The sequence below is a fragment of the Cervus elaphus genome, chromosome 7 (assembly GCF_910594005.1).
Source record: "Cervus elaphus chromosome 7, mCerEla1.1, whole genome shotgun sequence".
NCBI lineage: Eukaryota > Metazoa > Chordata > Mammalia > Artiodactyla > Cervidae > Cervus > Cervus elaphus.
This window is the reverse complement of record NC_057821.1, coordinates 44,818,781-44,832,049: the sequence shown is the minus strand read 5'-3', so window position 1 is coordinate 44,832,049 and position 13,269 is coordinate 44,818,781. Positions and strand designations below refer to the sequence as shown.

The 13,269-nt window shown below is 48.7% G+C and overlaps 1 protein-coding gene across 2 annotated transcripts in view; it reads right to left on the bottom strand.

Annotated features, from left to right (window-relative positions):
- Nucleotides 1-12,407, bottom strand: part of LOC122697598 (androgen dependent TFPI regulating protein) — a 66,691-nt gene extending 54,284 nt beyond the window's left edge. The window contains exon 1 of one of the 2 annotated variants that reach the window (XM_043908547.1): nt 11,809-12,407. In XM_043908547.1, coding sequence (XP_043764482.1) covers nt 11,809-11,961 — 153 coding nt within the window. In that variant the 5' untranslated portion in view covers nt 11,962-12,407. The remainder of the gene's footprint in view (nt 1-11,808) is intronic. The other variant, XM_043908546.1, reaches the window with a different exon arrangement.
- Nucleotides 12,408-13,269: the final 862 nt, after the last annotated feature.

The following is a 13,269-nucleotide window of genomic DNA, read 5'->3' as shown; positions in this document are numbered from 1 at the left end:
TGGTCGAAGCTTTCAATTTCTTGTAAAAACCCTATGAGGTAAGTAGTATTATTACTCTCTGCATCCCATTTTACAGATGAGAAAACAGGCTGAACAAACGTCTCATGGTTGATAACTATCAAGGCTGGGAATCCCAAAGTTTGTTTTCCGAGCCAGACTTTACAACCAACAAACATACAAACCATGTGTCAGTTTTCTAAGAACAAAGATGAAAGCACTGTGGGAGCTCAGAACAGAGACCACTATCTCCAGGTGGGAGAATTAAAAACGACTTCAAAAAATACCAAAGTCTGATTGTCAGCCCCCAAAGATTCTAAGGTGATGAGTCTGGGGGTGCAACCTAGTCTCTTGCGTGATTCTAATCAGAGCAGCCAAAGTTGAGAATCACTTGTCTAGAGGAACTTGCTTCTGCAAATGCAGACCTGGAGGTCTCCAGGGAGGCGGGGCTGCGGAGATGCAGAAAGTGAAGCTCCACGGTGGAATGAGGTTTCTGAAGAGAGGGACAGAGGGCAGAGGAGAGAAGTGGGCTGCAAAGGCTGAGGAAACGCCCTCCTCTAAGGGGCAGGAGGGGCCGCAAAGCAGCCAAGAATGACCAGATGGTAGAAAAGCAGGAACATGCAAGAACCCCTATCTGACCCTGAGGAGGAAGCTTCAAGCCAGAAGGGGTCCTTCCAGCGAGGGTGGGTGGGTGTGCGACAAAGCGTGGGAAGTCACTTCAGTCACGTCTGACTCTTTGCACGGCTATGGACCCTAGCCCACCAGGCTCCTCTGTCCATGGGATTCTCCAGGCAAGAATACTGGAGTGGGTTGCCGTGTCCTCCTCCAGGGGATCTTCCCCACCCAGGGATCGAATCCGTGTCTCTTTAAGTCTCCTGCATTGGCAGGAGAGTTTTTTTACCACGAGCACCCCCGTGGGCAACAGTTTTAAAGGCCACAAAGAGGCTGCCGCCCCTCCGTACTTGTCATTCACTCCTGCTCTTTGGCCCCTGCAGGGCTGCAGAAGCGGGGGGCAGCCTCTGCCTGCGGAAGCTGGCCGCGGGGGCCTGTCCCTCCTTCTTCCCCAGCGGCCTTCAGCTCGCCCCCCGAGGACAGCGCAGGCAGCTGCTGGAGTCGCGGAGGGCGGGCGGGGGGCCTGGGCCCCGGTGAGGAGGCCTGCACCGTCCTGTCAGCAGGGCAATTCATCACGCGCTGAGCGCTGAGCGGCTGCCAGGTCCTCCCTCCTCGGGGAGAGCGGCCTCCGCCCAGCATGTGAAGTCCATGTGACCACTTTCCGCAGCGGGACCTTCCTCGTGTCATCCCACGTCAGGCGCGTCCTGACTTTCTCTTGCCTTTTCCCAGTCGCGGAACGTGGAAACTGGGCTCTCACCGGCTCTTACTCACAGCCTCCGGGGCTTCTCCTTCTCCGACACAGCTTGAGTCCATGCCACAAACCCGCCAGCCCCTTCTCCCTCTCCCCTCAGCTCGCAGGCGGATGCTGCCTTGGAGAGATGCCCACTGTGGACGTGAGGCAGCCTTGTCTCCACTGATCTCCGCCCGCAGTGATGCGCCACCGTCTGCATTAACAAGGAATCTCTAAGGGGCCCTTGCGGAGGAGCCCAGGAGGCAGGCGAGAGGGCGTTGCCAAGAGAAATAAATAAGGGAGAATGAGGGCTTGAGGGTTTCCCAGGTAGCCGTAAAGGTAAAGAAAGTGAAAGTCACTCAGTTGTGTCTGCCTCTTTGTGACCCTATGGACTACACAGTCCATAGAGTTCTTCAGGCCAGAATACTGGAGTGGGTAGCCATTCCCTTCTCCAGGGGATCTTCCCAACCCAGGGATTGAACCCAGGTCTCCTGCATTGCAGGTGGATTCTGTACCAGCTGAGCCACCAGGGAAGCCCAAGAATACTGGAGTGGGTAGCCTACCCCTTCTCCAGGGGATCTTCCCAACCCAGGAATCGAACTGGGGTCTCCTGCATTGCAGGTGGATGCTTTACCAGCTGAGCTATCAGGGAAGCCCTCAAAGGTAAAGAACCTGCCTGCTAATGCAGGACGCATGAGAGACACGCATTTGATCCCTGAGTTGGGAAGATCCCCTGGAGGAGGGCATCGCTACCCACTCCAGTATTCCAGCCAGGAGAATCCCATGGACAGGAGCTGGTGGGCTACAGTCCACAGGCTCGCAGTGTTGGACTGGACAGAAGTGACTGAGCATGCACACAGGGCCTGGAGGATGCCCACAGCAGAGCTGGGAGCGAGGAGAGGGAGGCTTCACGGAGGGCCTTGAGGCCAGGTTTGAATCAGCTCGCAAAATGGGACACTGGTCTGCTCATTCTCCAAGGACAATACACTGGAATGTTGAGTAGACACTCACAGAAAGAATAGTCAAGGGGGAACAAGGCAGCTCTTACGGACTGAACCATACCCACCCCCCACCCACATTCACCTGTTGAAGTTATAACCCTCAGTACCTCAGAAAGGGGCTGTGTTTGGACGCAGGGCCTTTAAAGAGCTGATGAAGTTAAAATGAGGACGGTAGGGTGGACCCTAACCCACTAGGACTGGTGTCCTTATGAGAAGAGGAGATAAGGATACAGAGCCACACGGAGGGCAGACCACGTGAAGAGGGGGAGACACAGCCATCTGCAAGCCAAGGAGAGAGGCTGGTAGAAGCAATCCCGCTAACACCGTGGTCGTGGACCTCTGGCCTCCAGAACTCTGAGGAAATTGCTGTTCAAGAAACCCAGCCTGTAGTGGGTTGTAATAGCAGCAGATTAATACAGTAGCATTCGGAGAAGATAGAACAACTGGCCACCTTTTATGGATGTTACAACAAAACTACTGTTGTTTACATTCCTCAACTATTTCGGCTGCTCAGAAAAGCAGAGCTGATGGTATCTTCTCAGTCAGGGTTTACTTCAGAGTTGCTGCCCTCTGATTTATCCTTTCTTCCCTAATTCCACTGGTTTTTTGGTGCCTTCTCCCAAAATGCTGCTGATCTAAGTTTGTCCGCAGTCTTCCATTTTTGTTGCTAGCTGACAAACTTACCACCTGGGAGAGCTTAATTTACATTTTTTTTTATAACTAGTGCAATTTAAGGAACCACAGCTAAAGGATATTCCGTTTTTACATTTGTACGTCTTCACAAGAGTCACAGAAATCTTGAGAGCACAGAAGCTTATTAACCTTTCTAAGCCATCAAGTTTATTTTCCTTGCTTTAAGCCAGAACCCTCTTAACCTATCCCAGGAAATGAGAATTGCTTCATTTAAAAATAATTCCACAGAGGGAGATTCCACAAGTTTCCTGAGCAAGACGTTACAGCTCTGAATGAGTCAAGTAATACAACGCCCAGCTCAGCGCTCCCTGCCTGACTCAGACCGGCCGGGACTTTTCTCAGGTCTCCCCTTCAGAATGATGCAACACTTGCAGTGGAGATTAATCCAGAATAAAGCAGCAAATGGGGACTAGTTGTGAGGAGTTTTATTAATATATAACTGTGGTGGACAGGGTGGTGGCGCTTGGGGCAAGTAGAGGAAGCCTTTGCCAGATGGATCTGAGTTGGGGCTTTCCTGGAGATCCAGTGGTGAAGACCCTGCATTCCCCTTGCTGGTGGCACAGGTTCAGTCCCTGGTCAGGAAACTAAGATCCCACATACTGTGGGATGCAGCCTATATATATGTGTGTGTGTGTGTGTGTGTGTGTGTGTGTATATGTGTATATATGGTGTGTATTACATGTAATATGCTATTTCAGTCATCATTTATGTGCATTTAGCTTAGGAAACAGATAAAGTAATGAGATTAAAAAAATACATGGAAAAAGAAATGATACGAACACAAGAAACAAAGAGAAGGAATTAAGAACATTGAGGGACAGGTTGGAAGATATATTTGTCAGAGTACTTGGCCGGTGTTGTGCAGCTGATCACAGCTGTCTTCCGTGCAGGGGCAGGATGGCCGTGGGGCCACTGTCTTACCAGTGGGATGGGCTTCTCTAGAAAGTTGCTCTTACCGGTGGGAGTCACGTTTTAATCATTTATTCGGGCAGCCAACGTTCACAGAATGTCTGTTAGGTGCCAGAAATTAGACATGATACAGACCAGGCAGGCTCTACGTTAATATGTCTTTATTAGGAAGAAGAAGAAAGAGGCGGCAGAGGAGGAACCTTTTCTGTACATTGACTCTTTCACATTTTGTGGGTCGGGTTCCTCGAGAAACAGAATCTGCGATGCCGAGAGCTACCTGCTGAGTGTTCAAAGAGCAGGGCTCTCGGAGCATCCGAGAGAGGGAGGGAGCCAGGAGAGCCGGAAGGGCAGTGCAGCTGCCCGCCGTCAGCTGCTCTTGCACTCCGGGAAGGAGCTCTGGAGCTCTCTCTGCCTTCAGAGTTGTCCTGGGGCCCAGCCTCTGGAGCCCAGGTCCGCCGGTCACTGGCCTTAAGCCCTGGTCCCGGCGGCTCCCTTCTGCCGAGGACGGCTGTGGGACAGGCGCTCGCCTGTGAGACATCAGCAGTCAACCCTCCTCCCAGGAGCTGGGGCCTGAGCACCTTGAGGCTGGGGAGGGCGGGAGTCCGGCACCACACCGCACAGCCGCTATGTAGGAGGCTCAGAGAAGGGAGGTGACTCACTCAGGAGCACACAGCAAGTGAGGGGTACCCAGGCCTTCCTTCAGCCACTAGTCTTCATACTGTGCAGAGTGAACCTACCAAGAGGCTGTGGTTACTCAATACATTGCAGTTCTTTTATTTGGGTGCTGGTGTGGACTCTCCCCTCCTATCAGCCCTCATTCTTTCCACTCTCTGAGAGGTAAAAGCAGCGATCTCAAGCATTTTTGTGGAATAGACAGTTAACTGTATTTCTGACTCTGTTGAGCCTGAGAGTGAATATATCAGCCTGATGATGGAAGTCAGAGGTTTGTCCCAAGTATGGAAGTGGGCTCTGTATACTGTAAATGAATCCTTGTCTTCTGACTGTTCATGGGCTACCTTGGACCTTGGATGATGAAATGTCCCCAAGCATCTCTCTTCCTCTGGCCCTGCTCTGCCATCCCCAAGGACCTACGCATTGAAGTTGCTGTTGTCATCCTGAGAGCTTGACAGCAAAAGTGAAAGTAGCTCAATCGTGTCTCTTTGTGACGCCATGGACTATAGCCCACCAGGTTCCTCTGTCCATGGGATTCTCCAGGCAAGAATACTGGAGTGGACTGCCATTTCCTCCGCCAGGGGTTCTTCCTGACCCAGGGATCAAACCTGGGTCTTCTGCATTGGCAGGCAGATTCTTTGCCATCTGAGCCACCAAGGAAGCCGAAGAACCAGAGAGCTTGATGATACTCGAGGCAGAGCTGCCTGACTTGGGCAATTTTATATGAAGAGCGGAGGGAAATGCCAGTGCCTCTGTTGGCGAAGTGAGGCCAGGGAAACAGGGAGGGGCTCGTCCAAAATCTCCCCTGGAGATCCCAATTATGAGGCACCGCCTCCAACCACGTTTCAGAAGAAAGTTTGTTTTTAAAAAGAGGAAAATCCAGCAAACTCTATGAATTCTGCAAACCAGTTTAAACTGTAGCTGAAAATTCCCTCTATCTCCTCTCCCCAGCTTGCATTCCCTGGGTAATCCAGGACTGCCCCTGGATGGAAGTGGAGCAGATGGAGAGGAGGGAATGTAGTATTTGTGGAAGATCCAGGCTCTGGAAGCCTCGCCAACGCAGAGCCCCCGGAGGGTGTCCGACAGCACTGCCTGGTCTCCACGCCCAGCTTCTGGGAGCTTTCCCATTCGGTCAGACTCACTGCCCTCTCCTTAAGCCTTCAGACTGTCCCTTAGGGTGCCCCCCACCCCAGTCCCTTGAGCATTCACTGGGCAGCGATTATGTAGAGAAAGCAGTGACTCCACTGTGGGCCTTCGCCAGCTGGGAAGTTGGAGCACGAAGCCCGTGGAGGCAGATACTGGAGCGATGAGGCAGGTGGGTGATCCTAGCCTGAATCCATGACCGACCCCCCATGGTGCTCAGGGGAGGGACTGATGCCCCACAAAACCCCCTCCCCTCTGCACCCCCCCTGCTCTAGCTGAGATGACTGGAAACTCACCAGCACTCTCCCGTCTTCTCATCCCACTGTCCACTGCTTAACGCCATTCTGGGCGCTTCCCTCATATCAGGTCCTTTGTCCCTCAGAGTCAGTCTGTGGCTAAGCACTATTTTTATTTCTGTCTGACAGATTTGGGAGTAAAAGACAAAGAAATACCCAGCCCGGGGTCAGGACTGCTAGAACTGAGGAACCACCCACAGAGCCCATGATCCTAGAGCTCATGCAGATAACCACCAGGCCACCCTGCCTTCCCACTACACGGAGAATTGGCTGCCTCTTCCCTGGGGTCGGTTTACTCCCTTGGAGACTCACGTCTCTCTCCTTCCTCTCCTCTCCTTAGGCACCAGGCAGGAATCGGTCATGGTGACCAGTTCTCTGTGGAATCCCCACAAATCACCTCACGCCCCAGGCATCAATCCTTTGAGTCCCCTGAGGTGGCCTCAGAAAGAAATGGGACACTCTTAGAATGCTGACTTGTATTAAGTTGGACTTTGTCCTCAGGGTCCATAATGGATATTCAGCCCATTAGAAATTAAGGCTGTCTAAAGGAGTGCATGCATGCTAAGTCGCTTCAGTCCTGTCTGACTCTTTGCGACCGCATGGACTGTAGCCCACAAGGCTCCTCTGTCCATGGGACTCTCCAGGCAAGAATACTGGAGTGGGTCGCTGTGCCCTCCTCCAGGGGATCTTCCTGACCCAGGGATCGAACCCGCATCTCTCATGTCTCCTGAATTGGCAGGCAGTTCTTTACCAATAACAAGCCACCTGGGAAGTCTCATTTAAAGGGGAAGGGTGTAAATTTCCTGGAAGCAGGATGGGGTACTGACTTCAGTAAATTTACGTAAAATAGATTCAAGAGTGTTATAGTAACTTATGAGACCTCCGTGACTTTATAAATGCAACCATTAGTTAATTAGTCATTTGCTAACACTAATCGTTAGGAGACACAATCCTTTAAGACCTCAAGAACTAGAAATTTTAAGGCCCAGTATTTCACGTGAAGTCACATATTTGAAGTCTGACCTTAAATTAATCCTCTAAAACATATTCAACCCATCTTTATCAATTGGAAAATGCTTCATTAAGTCACACTTTCAAGATGACACCTAACAAAAATGAAACAGCCACAGGTCAGCCCCTCTCTGCCCATTTGAAGGGCCTGAAGGTGTTCGAAGAGTCTGTACTGCTCAGGAATGCAGAAAAGTCTGAGGTCAAGTCCAGTCAATATACGAACGCACCGAGTTTTTATTACAGGGATAATCTGTGCCCATCACTATAGCAAATACAATGTAGAATCATAGAATGTTATGGCTGGTGAAGACTTCAGAGATCAAATGCCTGTTCTAGAGCTATTTACAAATTGATTGAAATGTTAAGAATCACATGTGGGTGGAGACGTGCAAACAATACATGAATAAGCAGAGACTAACAGATGCTGGAAAAACTCAGGGAAAGGAAAAAACAAATGTGGAAAAAACAAAGTGACTCAGCAGAGATTTTTAAGGAGGATCTGAGATTTCAGGTGGTCTGGGAAAGCATCATCGTGGTGGAGAAGCAGGTGGGCCTTTCGTTCAAGGATGGCGTGACTGTGGATAGAGCAGTGACTGCAGAAAGCCTGGGGACCAACACTGGAGAAGACACAGGGCTTCCTGGAGAATGGACCAGCCCTACTGGGGAGGGGAGCGCCAGAAAGAGAGCGAAGTAGGCAGGTGAGCTCCTAGATCAGGACTTTTGATTGATCCTGTGAGGTAGGAGGGAGCCACTCTAGTTTCTTGAATAGCTGACCACACTTCTCAATCAGGCTTACGATGCTGGAAACAAAATAAAACCAAAACCATTTGTTGGGAAGATTAATCTGAAATCTGAGTGATGGATGGTTGGACTGATAGTGAGAGGACAGTGAAGAGATGATCTGGTCATCTAGGTACCAATTAATAAGCACCTACAGTGAGAGGGCGGAGAAGGCAATGGCATCCACTCCAGGACTCTTGCCTGGAAAATCTCATGGACGGAGGAGCCTGGTAGGCTGCAGTCCATGGGATCATGAAGAGTTGGACACGACTGAGCGCCTTCACTTTCACTTTTCACTTGCATGCATTGGAGAAGGAAATGGCAACCCACTCCAGTGTTCTTGCCTGGAGAATCCCAGGGACGGGGGAGCCTGGTGGGCTGCTGTCTATGGGGTCGCACAGAGTCGGACACGACTGAAGCGACATAGCAGCAGCAGCAGCAGCAGTGAGAGGGGCGATACGACTCGGGAAGAAGGGGAGACCCTAGCAAGAGGCACAACATAGGATTTGGTGGCTCATTACTCATACATGGCTCAAACATGAAGTCACATATTTAAAATCGGACCTTAAATTAATCCTCTAAAAACATTTTTAACCCATCTTTATCAATTGGAAAATGCTTCATGAAGTTACACTTTCAAGATGACAGCTAACAAAAAGGAAAACAGCCACAGGTCAGCCCCTCTCTGCCCATTTCAAAGTGCCCAAAGACGTCCAAAGAGACTATACTGTTCAAGAATGCAGAAAAGTCTTCCTTTTGTTATACTCAGGGAATTAGCACTAGGAAATATGTCTTTGACAGATGAGTGTCTTTCTCCATTCTTGGAAATGTGATGGCTCTGGGACATGTAACTGAGCTAGAGGTCAGTAACTGGTTTGAGGGAGTAGGTGATGAATCCGCTCTTAGCCACGCTTAGAGTGAAAGCTGAGTGCCGAAGAATTGATGCTTTTGAACTGTGGTGTTGGAGAAGACTCTTGAGAGTCCCTTAGACTACAAGGAGATCCAACCAGTCCATCCTAAAGGAAATCAGTCCTGAATGTTCATTGGAAGGACTGATGCTGAAGCTGAAACTCCAATACTTTGTTTGGCTACCTGATGTGAAGAACTGACTCACTTGAAAAGACCCTGATGCTGGGAAAGACTGAAGGCAGGAGGAGAAGGGGATGACGGAGGATGAGATGGTTGGATGGCATCGCCAATTCGATGGACATGAGTGTGAGCAAGCTCCGGGAGTTGGTGATGGACAGGGAAGCCTGGCGTGCTGCAGTCCATGGGGTCACAAAGAGTCGGACACGACTGAGCGACTGAACTGAACTGAGAGTGAGATAGGACAGCCAAACTAGAATTTAGATTTGATTAGATCATCAGTGCTGGCTGACCCTGCTCCCTTTACATTGACCATTCTTAATATAAAGCAAATAGATACAGAAAGCTGAGACTTTTGCTGTATTATTCTAATTCCACAAAATCATTTCTTGTTATTGTTTCCTGTTTACTTGTTTTCATAAAATTCTGTGATGGAAACAGGCAGTCACTTTGCCATTTTTCAAGCACGGCAGAGCTCTACTCAGGCTTCCCAGGTGGCAGTAGCGGTAAAGAGCCCGCCTGTAATGCAGGGGACAATGGTTTGATCCCTGGGTCGGGAAGATCCCCTGGATGGGGGCATGGCAACCCACTCCAGTACTCTTGCCTGGAGAATCCCAAGGACAGAGGAGCCTGGTGGGCTATAGTCCATAGGTTTGCAAAGAGTTGGACTTGACTGAATCGGCTTAGCATGCACACAGAGCTCAAATCTCAAATTTGAGGTCTCAAAGTCAGATTACCAGTGAGGAGGAAGCTGAAATTCCAGGTCTCTGTGAACTGAGCTTTCTGAATTTCCTCTCCTTAGCATTACAGAGAGTCATTTTTTTTTTTTTTTCTTACCATGCATTACTTCTGCCTGGATTATGATACCAAAGAACTGGAATCAGATACTTATATTGCACCCTACATTTAGGTTAAAAAATTTCAAAACTTAAATTAGCATCCCCAAAGGATACAGCATTCTTAGCTTTTAACTCTAAAAATAATTTTACGTATTCCCCAAATGTTTTTTAGAAATCTATTTTTCTCCCGTTCACTTATACGTCATCATCTCATTCATCCCATTGTGGTCAGCTGGGCTAGGAAGAGAAGAAAGGAGGAAGCGACGTGATTGGTTTGCGGATGGTTGAAAATGTGCATTTGCCATTTGGTTGGGTGATTTGTCCTTTATGATGGTGCCTGAGCCTATAAAAACATTGAAGTGGGATCTGAACGTGGCAAAATGTATTTGCTTTTCTTAGATAAATCTGTTAGTCTGGTTGTGCTGTAAAATGGCATTATTCCTCCACTGGAAATTGCACTTCCTACGCAACATACGCCACTCTGCCTTCCCTCACAGACTCCCCCAAGCAAAGTTCAAAATCTCTTCTGCATATGTTGTCAATGTCATAATGAAACCATGAAACCATGACTTTAGTTCCTCGTTTGGGCTCATCTGAAAGCACTTCAAGGTAAAATTCTTTTTTTTTTTTTTTTTATTTTTCCCCCGAGAAGGAAGGATTTATTACCTGCAGCAAATAAGGAGAACACTGGGGATCTCTCCTCAAGTAGTGTCTCCCCAAATAGCAAAATTGGGGAAGTTTTAAGCTAAGGGAACATGCATATTCATGAGGGAGCTTGAGCGGAGGAGAAAAAAACATCAAATTGGGGCAAGGACTTGTGAGCACAGCGGGGAAAGGAGTGGGTGGGACGAATTGAGACAGTGGCATTGAAACATATACATTATCAGCTGTCAAACAGATAGCTAGTGGGAAGCTGCTCTATAACACAGGGAGCTCAGCCCAGAGCTCTGTGATGACCTAGAAGGGTGATACAGAGGGGAGTGGGAGGCAGGTTCAAGAGGGAGGGGATATATGTATACATATATCTGATCCCAGAGACATGGCATCCGGTCCCATCACTTCATGGCAAATAGATGGAGAAACAGTGGAAACAGTGGCAGACTATTTTTGGGGCTCCAAAATCACTGCAGATGGTGACTGCAGCCATGAAATTAAAAGACACTTACTCCTTGGAAGAAAAGTTATGACCAACATAGACAGCATATTAAAAAGCAGGGACATCACTTTGCCAACAAAGGTCCATCTAGTCAAGGCTATGGTTTTTCCAGTGGTCATGTATGGATGTGAGAGTTGGACTGTGAAGAAAGCTGAGTGCTGAAGAATTGATGCTTTTGAACTGTGGTGTTGGAGAAGACTCTTGAGAGTCCCTTGGACTGCAAGGAGATCCAACCAGTCCATCCTAAAGAAAATCAGTCCTGAATGTTCATTGGAAGGACTGATGTTGAAGCTGAAACTCCAATATTTTGGCCACCTGATGCGAAGAGCTGACTCATTTGAAAAGACCCTGATGCTTTGAAAGATTGAAGGCAGGAGGAGAAAGGGATGAAAGAAGATGAGATGGTTGGATAGCATCAAGGACTCAATGGACATGAGTCTAAGTAAGCTCCGGGAGTTGGTGATGGACAGGAAGGCCTGGCGTGCTGAAGTCCATGGGGTCACAAAGAGTGAACATGACTAAGCAACTGAGCTGACTCACTGACTGGTATCTAATTTCAGCTGTTGTATGGCAGAACCCAACACAACATTGTAAAACAATTATCCTCCAGTTAAACTTTTTAAAAAAATAACAATTTTTAATAATTTTTTACAAAAAGAGATAAGATTCTTTTAAAAAGAATTTAAAAAGCGTTTCACAATTAGCCAGCACAGAGGTAGCTATGGATAACTCCCAAAGTGGGTTTCTCAGAGCAAATTGCCAAGTAAAAGAGAATGCCCAAACTCACAAACTATGAAGAAGAAAGATAATGGAATTTTCTACTAGATAAAATCAAAGGCACAGATATTAGAGATAAATAGCTTGCTTCCTGATGCGTACTTACCAGATTAAGGAATGTTAGGTACTTCCATTGTCCCCCATTTAGAAAGATTTGGGATTTCCGCGGATCCTGTCCTTCTTGTGAGATATAAAAGTTGAGGAAGATATACCAGCTCAAGACAAACAAGTGGTATACACACGTAGACATCCTTGTCATGGCTAGGTCTGAGCAGAGAGCTGTGAGCAGCTTCCTTCCAGAGTCCTTGTCACAGCTGAAGTCCTAGGGCAGGCCGGAGACGGAGCGCCGTAAAACACACCCCTCTGGGACTGACAACTCCAACACAGCTAGGTTTTGCTTCCCTCATAGGCTCCTGTCCTGATAAACATGGGGGACAGGATTATTGCTGAGTCTCAGATGCCTTCATTTAGAAAATAGCAGGGAATCTGCCGCTTTGCTTGTGAATTTCAGCATTTAGACTTTGAAGAGGGCAGGGAGCAATGCAAGAAGTGCCCTTTGCACTATTTGACTAGGGTGGGGCATGATTAAATGACCTCATCAGTAAGTCAAGTCTAGTGAAATACCCTCATGGCCGTATATTCTCTTTTCTACCCTTTCCTTTGGGACAGCATGAAGAAGTTGCCGTAATATATCAGGAGAGAACGAGAATGAGGTTGACAGACCTGGTGGAAGAGATTGCGGGTACGTTTAGCACAGAGGGGAGTAACTAGACGTGGGAAGGGTGTTGTAATCTTGCTCCGAAGGTCTCTGAGGCCCTCTGAAATCTGAAGTAACCTTTGATCCTCTATTGATCAGCCCCAGGGTTTTACCTGCCTCCCCACTGGCCCCACCCCCAAGATTTTTATCTGTATCCTAGAGAAACAAGAGTTACTGAGAGCTGTCCCACACACTTCATTTGCAAAAGCATTTCTAGTCCCTGGGAGGGAAGAAGTAGAGCAAGAGGTCTGTAGCCAGAGAACCAGGAAGAGACATGTGGCCGTGACCCCCACATACCTGGGTTCGGACACCGCTGGAAGGGAATAAGGGTCTCTGCGTTGTCTTGGAGTGGACAAAATATGCTTAGACGGGGCAGTTTTCAGAACGGGGCCCTGCCACAGGCCCGACAGAGGGGACCTCAGAGAGGTCTGGAAGCATCTACCTTGTGACCTCACCAGCTCGCTTCCCCCGGGCAACTGGCTCCGAGGGTTCTGAGCAGATCCCTAAGGGAAGTGGTTCTGCTGCGGTTAGTGAGTCTGGAGTGGGTGGTGCTCGGGGATTTAACCAGAGCTCACAGGTACTAGGGGAAAGAACAGCAGGCTGGACCTGGAGCACAGAACACAAGGAAACGGACCTCCTGGGATCACTGGATCCCAAACATGAGGTGCTAACCACGAGGGAAGAGCAAGCCTCAGCCAACAGTATAGGGTCTGCATTGGAACCATTCCCAAAGGAAAGGATAGTCTGGGAAATGCGAGATATAAAACCCCATACACAGGTTCACAGCCTAAGTTAACGCTGTGTATAACA